This window comes from Salvia miltiorrhiza, chromosome 2 (genome assembly GCF_028751815.1).
Source record: "Salvia miltiorrhiza cultivar Shanhuang (shh) chromosome 2, IMPLAD_Smil_shh, whole genome shotgun sequence".
NCBI lineage: Eukaryota > Viridiplantae > Streptophyta > Magnoliopsida > Lamiales > Lamiaceae > Salvia > Salvia miltiorrhiza.
Genome location: NC_080388.1, coordinates 28,210,058 through 28,223,177, shown reverse-complemented (window position 1 = coordinate 28,223,177; position 13,120 = coordinate 28,210,058). Strand labels below are relative to the sequence as shown.

General features: G+C 38.4%; 2 protein-coding genes across 2 annotated transcripts in view; both read right to left on the bottom strand.

Moving 5' to 3' along the window:
- Positions 1 to 349: 349 nt before the first annotated feature.
- LOC131007671 (G-type lectin S-receptor-like serine/threonine-protein kinase At4g27290) lies at positions 350 to 4,032 on the bottom strand. The gene is made up of 7 exons (XM_057934603.1): positions 2,217 to 4,032; positions 2,018 to 2,152; positions 1,794 to 1,918; positions 1,494 to 1,704; positions 1,149 to 1,386; positions 920 to 1,070; positions 350 to 800 (listed from the first exon to the last, which is right to left on the bottom strand). Exons 1-7 carry the CDS (start codon positions 3,496 to 3,498, stop codon positions 504 to 506), a joined length of 2,439 nt encoding a protein of 812 aa, XP_057790586.1. The 5' UTR covers positions 3,499 to 4,032; the 3' UTR covers positions 350 to 503.
- LOC131007651 (G-type lectin S-receptor-like serine/threonine-protein kinase At4g27290) overlaps positions 640 to 13,120 on the bottom strand; it is a 77,771-nt gene continuing 65,290 nt past the window's right edge. The window contains exon 8 of the mRNA XM_057934567.1: positions 640 to 774. Coding sequence (XP_057790550.1) covers positions 773 to 774 — 2 coding nt within the window. The 3' untranslated portion in view covers positions 640 to 772. The remainder of the gene's footprint in view (positions 775 to 13,120) is intronic.

Genomic DNA, 13,120 nt, shown 5'->3' with positions numbered 1-13,120 from the left:
GCCAGATGATGGAGGAGATTTATAGCTGTGAGTTTTAGATAGGACTTGGAACAATAACATAAATTGTAAAGGAAATTGTTGATAGATATTGTTACTTCACATGAGGTTGCTTTTCCGAATTTAATTTTAAACCATGATTGGAGTGTACCAAACTTTATGAGCATATTTCAATGCCCATATATCTAATTTGATTCGATGAAAATGTGAAGCTTGTTGCTCCTCATATTCTTAGCCATGTAAGTATTATTTATTTCACTAAAAACTCACTTGTCCATACAAAACAAGTCGAATGTGGAAATAAGGATAGTTGGAGATCATGCTCACATAGCTTCTCATTCTACAAAAGGACAATATTTTTAATTTTCTCATTCAAACCAGCAAAATCATGTGGCAATATTTCTACAGTTTTACTCGTGAAGAAGCATATATCTTACATCTCCAATATTGACTCTCATTTTGAACTACAAGTTCCAGTTCGAACCAAGTCATATGTAGCAATCTCCTCATCTGCCCTCCAAGTCGGTAATGGTAACCGTTCCATCCTCGGACTTGATACTAGGCGATTTACAACTTCGACTTCTTTCAATGAAATATCCAGGCTCATTAGGTTCAGGCAAGATTGCTCCATCAGTTGCTAACATTAAAACCACCGATGGCATGATCGGTCTATCCTCTGCTAAATTTTGAACACATAATAACCCCACATGTATGCATCTCTTCACTTGGGATTCAACACATGTTCCCTTCAAACAATCGTCCATCATTTCCATAATCCTCTTCTCTTTCCACAGCAGCCATGCCTGCACCAATTGCCACCGGATAAGTTCATCAGATTTTTCTCAGTTTATACTGAAAAACACTTTTTCATATCACAATTATCAACCAATATAGCTAACAAATACGTAGCCAAGAGGAGTACATGGCCTAGGAGGCTGTGATGATCATCGTTGTGCTTAAATTCTCTGTTCCTTTTCCCACTTATTATCTCTAGTAGCACTACTCCAAGACTATAGATATCAGACTTCACTGAGAATTTCCCACGAAATGCATATTCTGGAGCCATATAACCGCTGCATAAAAATATGACTCATTAGTTAGGCCGCCATGGAAAATAGCAGTGTGCTTTGATGAGATGAAAGAAAACATACTATGTTCCAACAACTCTCTTAGTTCTAGATAGAGATTGATCCTCTTCAAATGTTCTTGCTAAGCCAAAGTCTGATATTTTCGGATTTAGACTTGCATCTAGTAAAATGTTACTTGTCTTTAGATCCCGATGGATAATCTTTAACCTGGAATCATGGTGAAGATAAAGCAGTCCCCTTGCGATTCCCATGATAATGTCGAAGTGGTTAGGCCATGTCAGAAGTGTCCTTCGATCCAGATCTGCACATGATCCAATACTTCATCATTATCAGACCCTTCAAATATATGGTAGGATAAATTTATTGGATTTAAACAAACAAAAGGATAGGAATATATTCTGCCAGCACCAAAAACAAAATTATCCAAGCTCTTATTCTGTAGGTATTCATATATTAGCACCATTTCCTCTCCTTCAATGCAACAACCGAGGAGTCTGACTAGGTTTCTATGTTGAAGTTTGGCGATCAAGATGACTTCATTCTTGAACTCTTCAACACCTTGTCTAGAAGTTTTCGACAATCTTTTGACTGCGACTTCTTCTCCTGATGACAGAATTCCCTGCTTATGCAGCACAATATAGGATTAAGGATATCTGCTGAAGTAGAGGCAATAATGCACAACTTGAGCAATGTGTCAAGGAATGTTACCTTATAAACAGGACCAAAACCTCCTACTCCTATCACGTTCTCTTCGGAGAAACTGTTTGTTGCCTCCAGAATAGTTGCCATTTTGATCAAAGGTAATTCTATATCCTCGTTATTCCTCTTTACCCCTGTGAAGCACGAAAAGACGAAGGAACTCAATGCCTCAGGCTCTGCCTGATTTCGTGTTGTGAACATTATAACAGATTTACACAAGTCATTATTGTTACCTTGCTTCTTCCATTTTGTCAGTAAAACTATACCTCCATTGATAAAACTCGAGACAATGACTCCAGTAGCAATGGATATTAGCATTAAATTTATATGCCCTTTCTTCTTCTCCTCCTCCAGATTAGAGCTAAATTCTTTAGGCAACAAAAGTCAAGGCAGATATAACATTAACTTCAAAATACGAGCAAAGGAACTTACCTAGTTCTGAAAGTGGCACGCGAATATAGATATTCTGCAAGCTATCTGCTGCAGAAAGCTCTCTGGTATCAAGGAGATCCCCAAACCACATCAAGCACCCTCTGCCTCCATCAGTTATGTAAGGATTAGCACACGCGGAGCAGTCGCAGTTTTTCAAGCACTCAGCTTTGCACTGCTCAAGGCTCACGCTAATATTCAACCAGTATCTCAGCATATCAGGATGCTTCACACCTCTAATCTCTACAAAACCATCTCCACTCTCGCAATTCAATGCCCTAACTCTACCACATCCACCAGACCAATCTCGAAGCTCCCAATCGATCTGAAACTTGGGGGAAAATCCTCTGAAACACTCGCATCTTTGTGCTTTCTCAACCGTGCAGATGGCGTTGGGGCCGCAGTTGGCATACTCGTCGCAGATGTCTCGTGGAAACGTGAACACAGGATTCCACTTATCCTTTCTGGGATTCATGATATAGCGGTGGACCGTGCCAGACGCGTCTATTGATGCTCTGGTGATAATGGAGCTGTGATAAGGCCTCGACATAGATATCAGCCTCTCTTCTTTGAAGATGAGTTCAACTCTCGGGAGAACACTGCGAAAGCGAGGGATACCACTGAAATAGATGCCATTCCACTTCCCAGTTCGAAATCTTTTCCTAATGCCGCTGAAAATCACTATCTCAGCCAACCCATGGTTCTCGATCTTCAACACGAAATCTCCGGGCGAAGGATCGTCCCAATCTCTCCATGAAGTCAAGTTCGTGGCAACACCGGCGTCGTTATCATCGACGATCTTCATACCTGATAGCCACGTGTCAGTTGGGAAATCGAAACTCTGCCATAAGTAGTGGCCTTCCTCCGCCGTCTCGTCCACGACAACCAGGTTTCCGGTATCGAGGAGGCGTACAGCTGGACGCGATGCCGCCGTCGATGGATTCGCCGACCAGATAATGCTTCCACCTCTGCTTATAAGGAGAGTGCCGTTTTCAGCAACGGCGAAGACGACTCCTTGTGAATCAGTGATGGGATTGTTTCTGTTTGCAACCCAAACTACAATGTCGGGCGTGGCTTTGTACCAAATTCCTAAGAATACATTCGTCGATTTTCCAGGTTGGAAAAATCCGAGCTCAAAGACTTGGGTTTCAGAGACCAAAGTCTGCCCAATAGCAATCTTTTGGTTGTGGAGAAGTGAATCATCTGCTGCTGAGGTTAATTTGAAAAGGGCGATGGAGTGAACCAAAGAGCAGCATAGGATTGCCGTGATAAGGGAAGGCGCCATTTTAATCGCTGATCGTAAAAATGTTTTGTATGATGGAGAAAGATGAGGTCGAATTAATTTTAAGGAGAAAAGATTTGGGAAGTGAAAGAGGAATCAAATTGAAAGGAGACTTTTTGGGTTCTTACTAGTCCAATCCATCGTCACCTAATCTCTCTTCTGCGCAATTATCGTTTTTCTCACTATTTTCGACTTTTTTATTCAAAAAAAAAAACCCTCCCCCTTTCGGTGAAGCTCCCGCTCCCGGCTCTCTCTCTCGCATCTCTGTGAGTGCTCCACCGTCTCCACGGTGTCACCACCACCTACATCATACAACATCAAAATTGATACGCCCATCTCCACCACTATCACCGGCGTTGCAGAGAATCGAAGTTAGTAGCCGTGGCGGTTCAGGTTTTTTGACAACAATTAGGCGTGCAATAGACTAAGGTGGTCAACGACGAAACCTACGGTTGCGCCGGAATTGAAGACACTTTCATTATCGGGAGGTTCATCATTTTCGGATACTTAGATCCTGCATCGTTTTCCACGAAAGAAACTTAGGTCCCGCGTCATTTTCTTTTACCATAGTACTCGTCCGTGCGACGACGAATATATCTTTGCATCAAAATTAAACGATGTAGTGTGTGTATGGGCTATGCGATTAGGGATTAATGTCTAAAATCGAAGGTCTTGAGTTCGAATCTCCTGGGGCACGACTTTTAAATTTCTTTATTTAACCATGTTAATTTATATATAAAAAAAATTAAATGATGTATCAAATAAAAAAATATATTAATATAATTAGAATATAAGTAAATGTAAATTATTTTTTCTTAAAAAATAAAATAATCTACATCAATTACTCAATAAATATCCTTAATTTTATTTTATAATTTTCAAAAGTATCATTTTTAATTTTCCACCTATTTGATGAAAAACTTTGTTTTCTTCCCTAAAATTATAGGATAAACACATCATTCAAATTAAAAGAAACGAAGAAATAATAATAATAATAAAAAAGTATTCACATCACAATATATATTTTTAAAATATGAGCTAATCATGCATAAAATTATTTTTTTCTAAGTTAGCTCATTATCTATGTCGTCTTATTAGAAAAGCCTCAATTGATCAGTAGGAAAATAAATTATATTATTAGAATTTTTTAGAATACTTGATCACTAATTTCTTAGCAACAAAAATGACTGCAACTAACACAAGTGATTGTAGCAAGCAACAAGTAATCGAGTATCGTATCCTCAGGGACTGAAAAACCGAAATCACCCTAGCTATCCCTTAGACAAACTATAACAGTAGACATGCAACAGAAAGTATGAAGGTTTGATTAACACTAAACTCAACTAGCAACAAATAAAAGCACGTAGAAAAACAAATATTAAAAGACAACTGATCCTAGGGTAGTAAATTCATTAACTAAATCTACGCAATAAATCTATTAATCCTATGTACCAGTTTAATCCAGTTATGATGAGAGATCACTTAATTAATCAATTACTCTCGCTAGAGCAGCAACGATCGTAGATTAGTAAATTCTCAATCTCCGTTAGGTCTCAAAAAAATCTACTAACTCTCAATAGCTCCTAATAATAGCTCCCTATGATCCACCTATCTCCGTTAAAATCATATCATACATTCATGAATCCGCTAAACGGTTATCTCCGCTAGGTCTCAAACCGAATAGCTAAACATGCAAATTATTGATCAGATAATTCACAAGAAAACAAGCACCAGGAATTATGAATCATAAACTAGAAGGCACAAAGGTATTAACAAATAAATCACATAAATTCAATCAATTATTTACAAACTCTAGAATCAGCTAAACGAAACTAGCCAGACATAATAAAAGAAAGCATAAACATAATTAAAAAGAACACAATTAGAAAAACTGAATTATATAAAAACCGAAAGTAGAACAATTGTGGCAGCTTAAATCTTCAATCTTATGGAAATCCAATCCAAGCAGTAAAAACTGGAAAGAAATAAATTCTAAAGCTATGAAATTGAAAAAGTAAAGCTGGGAACTGAAAAATAAAGTTGGGAACTGAAAAACTAAAGCTGGGACTGAAAAATAAAAATTGGGAACTGAAAAAGTAAAGTTGGGAACCCTGAATAGGTCAAAAGAAGACCTATATATAGGCACACGGGATAAATAAAGGACAGAGCTCGAAAATACTGATAAAATCCGAAAATCCTGCAAAATCCCAAAAATTCGGAAATTCTCGTCGGACACTATTCACTACTGCGCGCGACTTTCTTGTTTCGGCCATATCTTCCTTGTCTGAACTCGGATTTGCGAACCTTTTGCGCCTACGAACTCGTATCGAGACGATCTACAACTTTCATTAAGACCATTTGTCCAAATTCGAACTCCATATTTCTGTAAAAATCATCAAAGTACGACCAAGTAACATATTTCACAAGATAAAACAAATTAAGCACAAAACAATCATCCAACACTCAATTCTCTATAAAATTGACATCATATGAATACTAAAACCATGAAAACATGAGTGTTATCAACTCCCCCAAACTTAAGCCATTGTTCGTCCTCGAATAATGAGAAGAACACAATCAATAACACGAATGGGTAAGAAATCTAGCTCATCGATGCCTTCGAAAGATAAAAAATGATATAATTCTCAAATCCTCAATAATTAAGCTCAAAAACCAATAAATATAACCTATAGCAAAATCAACCTTGACATTCCAAACAATTGAATCTCACAAGGTATGTGTATCACTCAACTCTCAATTTGATGGAATATGACGTGTATGCTCTCATCGAATTCAATGCAATGCAGATCTCTTACCATAGGCTTGCTAATCGTCTACAATCTCCATCGCTAAAAGTGTGCCAGGACTAAAATCAAAAAGGTCTTTTTCTTTGGGTTATAATGTAAGGACATTGGTTAAGGTAGGGAAAATATAGGCTAAGTGACTCAATAAATAATTAAGAACACCAACCTTATAACTTCACAAATCAAGTATGGAATAAATTTCATCTCCCACCCAACTATATCACCATAAACAGCACAATTCAAGGGATTTAGTCATCACAATACAAAACTAAACACTTTTTTATACTATCCATTTATTTCCAACACACAAAATCGATTTTCTAACAAATTTCTCAATAAATGCTCGACTTCACACTTTTTCTATTATTTTTTTCACAACTTTTCTAGAGCTCATAAGAGTAAATAATAATACAATATTATCCCTTTTTTTTTTCACAACCCACTATGATATTCACCACACAAAGATTCCTATATATACTACATCACCCCCAATCATCCGGCTAGAGAATAAAAGCTAAAAAGGCTCAAAGTGGATAACGAAGGATAAATTTTTCAAGGACAGTGTTTGGGAAAAATTTTGGCTAACAAAAGATGGCCTAAAATCATCTCCTAATCTTGGGCACAACAGCAACCTCAACACAGAAACCATGACAAGTTTTAGAAGATCACCACATGCATGACAAAACTCACAAAAAAGAATAAACTGTGTCTGATATACAATTATGGCTCAAATTCTCACAGATTTATTCAACGTCAAAAGTCAAGGCTAATAAAACTTTTCCATCATGTAAATTAGTTCAAATCATGCTCAAATCATCAAGAAAAATTGAAAATCACGAATTTTCACAAGAAATCATCATAGGCATCTCACTAAAAATCTAATGGAGCAATAATTATCTAAAAAACAATCACACACCACCAACCAAGCAGGATAAAACAATAAAGCTAACAAAAAGATAAAAGTGATACACATATCTACTCTCACCCCCTCCCCCAAACTTATTACAGAACATAAGTTCAAAAATAAGTTTGGAGGGATGATGATATGTGTGTCACTACTCACAGAAACACATGCTCCATGGTGGTGGTATGAACAAGGTGCGAGTTCCCGCATCTTCCAAGCTCAACACTGCACTAAAACCCCAAAACGAAGAAAACAAAGAAACAAAAAGAAACTAAACGAAAGGAAAACAAAACAAAAAAAACGGTTGGGTTACCTCCCAACAAGTGCTTAATTTAACGTCTAGAGCTCGACGATACCTCAAAAATTCATGGAGGTCGGAAACAGCACTCTAACCATTGAAAAACTTTTCTACTCTTGGGTGCCCTCTCCACAAAAACACTTCTCTTGGCTCGGACATCCTCCACAAGCATTGCCCCCTTCTCATTCTTGTTCCGAAAAATCTAGAATTTCACTTTCTTCTTCTTGGGGTTTGGGTTTTCAATGACCCCCCATCATGCTCCAAAAACAAACACATCTCAAAATTCAGAACTTCTTTTGGCTTTGGAGTTTTTTTCTTGACTTCATACTTGGGCAGCTCATTCTTCTCAACCTCTTCATCCTCCGAATTTGCTAGAAAACTGTCAGCCAAATTAATCACTTCATTCTGGGGAACTTCCTTTGTTGGGGGTTTCTTGAAAATCATTGTTTCCCCATAGGCTCCCAATGTCATCGTCCCCCTTAGCATATCTAGCTTTGCTCCACAAGTGGCAAGGAAATGCCTCCCTAACAGCAAAGGCATCTTTGGATCCTCCGGAATATCCAACACTAAAAAGTCGACTGGGAAGAAAAAATCACTCACCTTCACAAGCACATCTTCCGCAACTCCTACAGGTTTAGAGCAAGACTTATCAATAAGCTGAATTGTCTTGTTGGTTGGCTTCAAATCCCCCAGCTGCAACTTCCTATAAACTTTGAGAGGCATGACATTTATGCTTGCTCCGGTGTCACACATCACTTTCTCAAACAATGACTTTCCAATCTTCACAGGAATATTGAAGCTGTCCGGATCTTCTCTCTTTGGAGGCAACTGATACTCCTTCACTGCGAGCACCTCCTCAAATTCATTGAATGCACTATTCTTTTCCATCACAGCCTTCACAATTTGCACCTCATTTGGCTTGTTTCTTAAGATCTCCACGGAAGGAATATTCACAGCCAACTTCTTAAAAGTCTCCAAAAATTTGGAGCTTCGCTCATCTAATCTTGGCCTCGGGAATGGAAGAGGGGGAGAAACAGAAATACCTTCATCCTCAACTGAATTATCAACCACTCGGATGGAATGACATTGCTGATTTTGCTGAGGTTGTTGATGTTGGCTCTTCGGATTGAACTGAGTGTTGCTAGGAAATTGGCCTTGCTTGTGCCGTGCAGCTGCTTGGTTAGCCATCTGACCAACTTGAGTCTCCAACATCTGCACCTGCTTAGACAACGCTGAAAAATTTTGCTCTATGTTGGAAATTTTGGTCCCCATGTTTGTCGAGTTTGCCTCCATCCCGGTCACCTTCACCAACACTTGCTTCATCATCTCCTCTAGTGAATCCTTCTTCGGCTCATTGATGACTCCTCCACTAGACACATAAAATCTCGGTGGAGGTTGCAAAGCATTGTTGGGATTGTTATAGGCTAGATTTGGGTGTGGGCGCCCTCCTGGTTGATACTGCTGCTGAAACTGCTGCCCTCTGTTGTACATTCCTGGCTGTACCTTCTGAAAATTTCCATAGTTTTGGCCATTGACAAAATTTACGTCTTCTATGCATATGGGATCTCTCACAGCTTGCTCCTGATTTCCAATGGTCAAAGCATTAATCTTAGTAGTCAGCTCTGGCAGCTGCGTAAGCAATCACTTCCTGCTGTGTAACCATCGCTGCCATAGGATCAAAGCTGGAAGCAGCTGCCACCCTTTTCAATTGTACTCTCTCTGATGGCCATTGAAAACTCGTAGCAGCCATACTCTCAATGATGCTCCACGCCTCGGAACTGCCTTTCTGAAGCAGAGAACCTCCTGCAGCTGTGTCCAAATGCATTCTTGTACGCTCTCCACAAGCATTGTAGAACATGATAATGAGCGTGCCTTCATCAAATCCGTGGCTCAGACACTTTCTCAACTTCTCTTGATACCTCTCCTATGTATCTGCCAGTAGGGGTGAGCATTCGGGCGGGTTGGGTTGAAACCGAACCGTTTTGACCAACCCGAACCCAAACCGCCAACTAAAATTTCAAACCGAACCAAACCGTTTTACTTGAAAAAACCGAACCAAACCGAACCATAAATTTTCGGTTAGGTTCGGTTCGGTTTGGCCTAAAACCGTTCCAATTTTTTATTTTATTTTTATTCAAAAACCTGGTAGCAATATTTGGTAGCCCTTAAAATGCATAAATTCAACAAAATGCATACTTAAAAGTCCACAAAATGCATACCTATTGTTCGCCACAAATATAATCCACACACACAACTACAAGTCCACAACAAAATAAAAGACGAAGTGTATCAAATTACAATTCCAAAACATAAATAACATAATAAGCAAGATAACAAGAATCATAGACATGTCTTCTTGTTCATTATCTTCAATCTTCACCCCTCTACTTCCATGGAGTCCAAAGTGGTGGTCCCAACTAGGGGTGAGCAAAAAATCCGAAATCGAATAACCGAACCTATCCAAACCGAAATTTTAAAATATGGTTCGGTTTTTTCGGTTTTTCGGTTCGGTTCGGTTTATTTTTTCATAAAATTTTGATTTTTCGGTTCGGTTCGATTCGGATTTTTTAAAACCGAACAAAACCGAAAAATCGAATTATATTAATATATATATATAATATTTTAATTATAATTTTATAATATCTAACTTCAAATATTTTTTTAATTTAATACTATTTTTTTTTTCGGAATTTTTGATTTTTTTTTAAATTTCGGTTTTTTTAATAATTCGGCTTTTTTTTATATATAATATAATATATATAATATTTTAATTATAATTTTACAATATCTAACTTCAAATATTTTTTAATTTAATAGTTTTTTTTATTTTTTTCGGAATTTTTTATTTTTTTTTCAATGTGCATCCTTGTACGTTCCCCGCAAGCATTGTAGAACATTATCACGAGCGTGCCTTCATCAAATCCATGGCTTGGGCACTTTCTGAGCTTCTCCTGATACCGCTCCCAAGTCTCCGCTAGCTTTTCTCCCTCGTTCTGTTGAAATTGCACGATGTCCATCTTCAATTTCAATGTAAGGCCAGGCGGATGAAACTTGCGTAGGAATGCATGAGCCAAATCTTCCCACATGATATTATCTCCCAGCTGCAGCGTATGATACCACGACTTCGCCTTATCCCGCAGTGAGAAGGGAAAAAGACGAAGACGGATAATGTCATCGGGGACACCATTCATCTTCACCGTGCTACACAGCTCCAGGAAATGCGCCAGGTGCGCATTAGGGTCTTCGATCGCTTGTCCACCATATTGGCTCTGTTGGACCATCGTGATCAAACCTGTTTTCAGCTCAAAGTTGTTTACGTTCACTCGTGGGGGCTCCTGGTACACATACTGAGGTATGAATGCTTCATTGATGGCTGGTTGCTTCTGAGTCTCTTCAGCCTCCGATTTATCAATCAGCTTCTTCAATTGCTCTTGCAGAGCTCGCATTTGAATTTGGATTTGCTCAGGAGTAGCCATCGTTTCTGTCTCAACTTGATTGTTCTGCTTCTTAAGATTGCGCAAGGTCTTGTTGATTTCAGGGTCAAACTCAAAAAGAGGATTTCCGTGAGATCTAGTGTTCATACGCAACCTACAGAAACACACCTTTTAGCAGTCAGAAAAGAAAAATAAAAAACAAAAAAAACCTACAGTACTATAAAGTCCTATCGAAAATATTAAAGCAACTTCTGAACAGTCCCCGGCAACGGCGCCAAAAAGTTGATCACTATTTTATTAGCAACAAATTACCGCAACTAACACGGTGCAATTGTAGCACAAATTGGTAACCAAGTATCGTATCCACAGGGACTGACACAACGAAACTGCTTTAGCTATTTCCTAAACAGACTCTCACAGTATGCAGGTAAACGAAAGCAGGAAGGTTTAATTAACTTATACTAAAACGCAATTAACAATAATTAAAAACACGTAGAAAAATTCGAATATTAAAAGACAACTGATCCTAGGGTAGTAAATTCATTAACTAAATCTATGCAATTAATCTATTAATCCTATGTACCAGTTTAATCCAGCTATGATGAGAGATCACTTAATTAATCAATTACTCTCGCTAGAGCAGCAACGATCGTAGATTAGTAAATTATCTTTCTCCGTTAGGTCTCAAGAGAATCTACTAACTCCCAATAGCTCCTAAGAATAGCTCCCTATGATCCACCTATCTCCGCTAGGTCTCAAGGTTAAAATCATATCATACATTCCTGAATCCGCTAAACAGTTATCTCCGCTAGGTCTCAAACCGAATAGCTAAACATGCAAACTATTGATCAGATAATTCACAAGAAATTAAGCACCAGAAATTATGAATCATAAACTGGAAGGCACAAAGGTATTAACAAATAAATCACATAAATTCAATCAACTATTTACAAACCCTAGAATCAGCTAAAGGAAACTAGCCAGACATAATAAAAGAAAGCATAAACATAATTAAAAAGAAAGCAATTGTAAAAACTAAATTATATAAAAACTAAATAAGAAAGATTGTAGCAGCTTGAATCTTCAATCTTGTGGAAATCCAATCCAAGCAGCAAAAACTGGAAAACAATAAATTCTAAAGCTATGAAATTGAAAAATAAAAGTTTGGAACTGAAAAAGGAACCCAAAATAGGTCAAAAGAAGACCTATTTATAGTACCAGGGTAAAATACAGAGTTTGAGCTCGAAAAGGACTTGAAAAACGCTTAAAAAATGCAAAAATACGGAGGCGCGGCGGTCTGGCGGCGATCGGACGGCGCTCACCGCGCGGACGCCGCTGGCGCCGAAAACTCGGCGGGCTGCCCGGCGGTCGCCGCCCGGTCGCCAGCTCCTTCCCAAAAATCCTTCTTCGGGCGGCGGTCGCCGCCCGGTCGCCGCGGGGTCGCCGCTGTTTCGCTGCTGCGCGCGACTTTCTTGTTTTGGTCATAACTTTCTCGTCCGAACTCCGATTTATGATCCGTTTGCACTCACGAACTTGTATCGAGACGATCTACAACTTCTATTTCAGATAAGTTTTCCAAATTCGAACTCAATAAACCTGAAATTTTCTTCAAAGTTCGAGTAAGAATCATGTTTCGAAAGATAAAGCAAATTAAGCATAAAACAATCATCCAACACTCAGTTTCCTATAAAATTGACATCATATGAACACTAAAACCATGGAAACATGAGTGTTATCAACTCTCCCAAACTTAAGCCATTGTTCGTCCTCGAATAATGGGAAGAATAAAATCAATAACACGAGTGGGTAAGAAATCTAGTTCATCAATGCCTCCGAATAATAAAGAATAATGGAATTCTCAAATCCTCAATAATTAAGAACAAAATTCACCAATAAACACAACCTATAGCAAAATCAACCTTGACATTCCAAACAATTGAATCTCACAAGGTATGTGTATCACTCAACTCTCAATTTGATGGAATAGGACGTGTATACTCTCATCGAAATTCAATACAATGCAGATCTCTTACCATAGGCTTGCCAATCGTCTACAATCTCCATCGCTAATAGTGTGCCAGGACTAAGATCAAAAAGGTCTTTTTATTCGGGTTATAATGTAGGGACATTGGTTAAGGTAGGGAAATATAGGCTAAGTGACTCAAATAGATCAAGAACACCAACC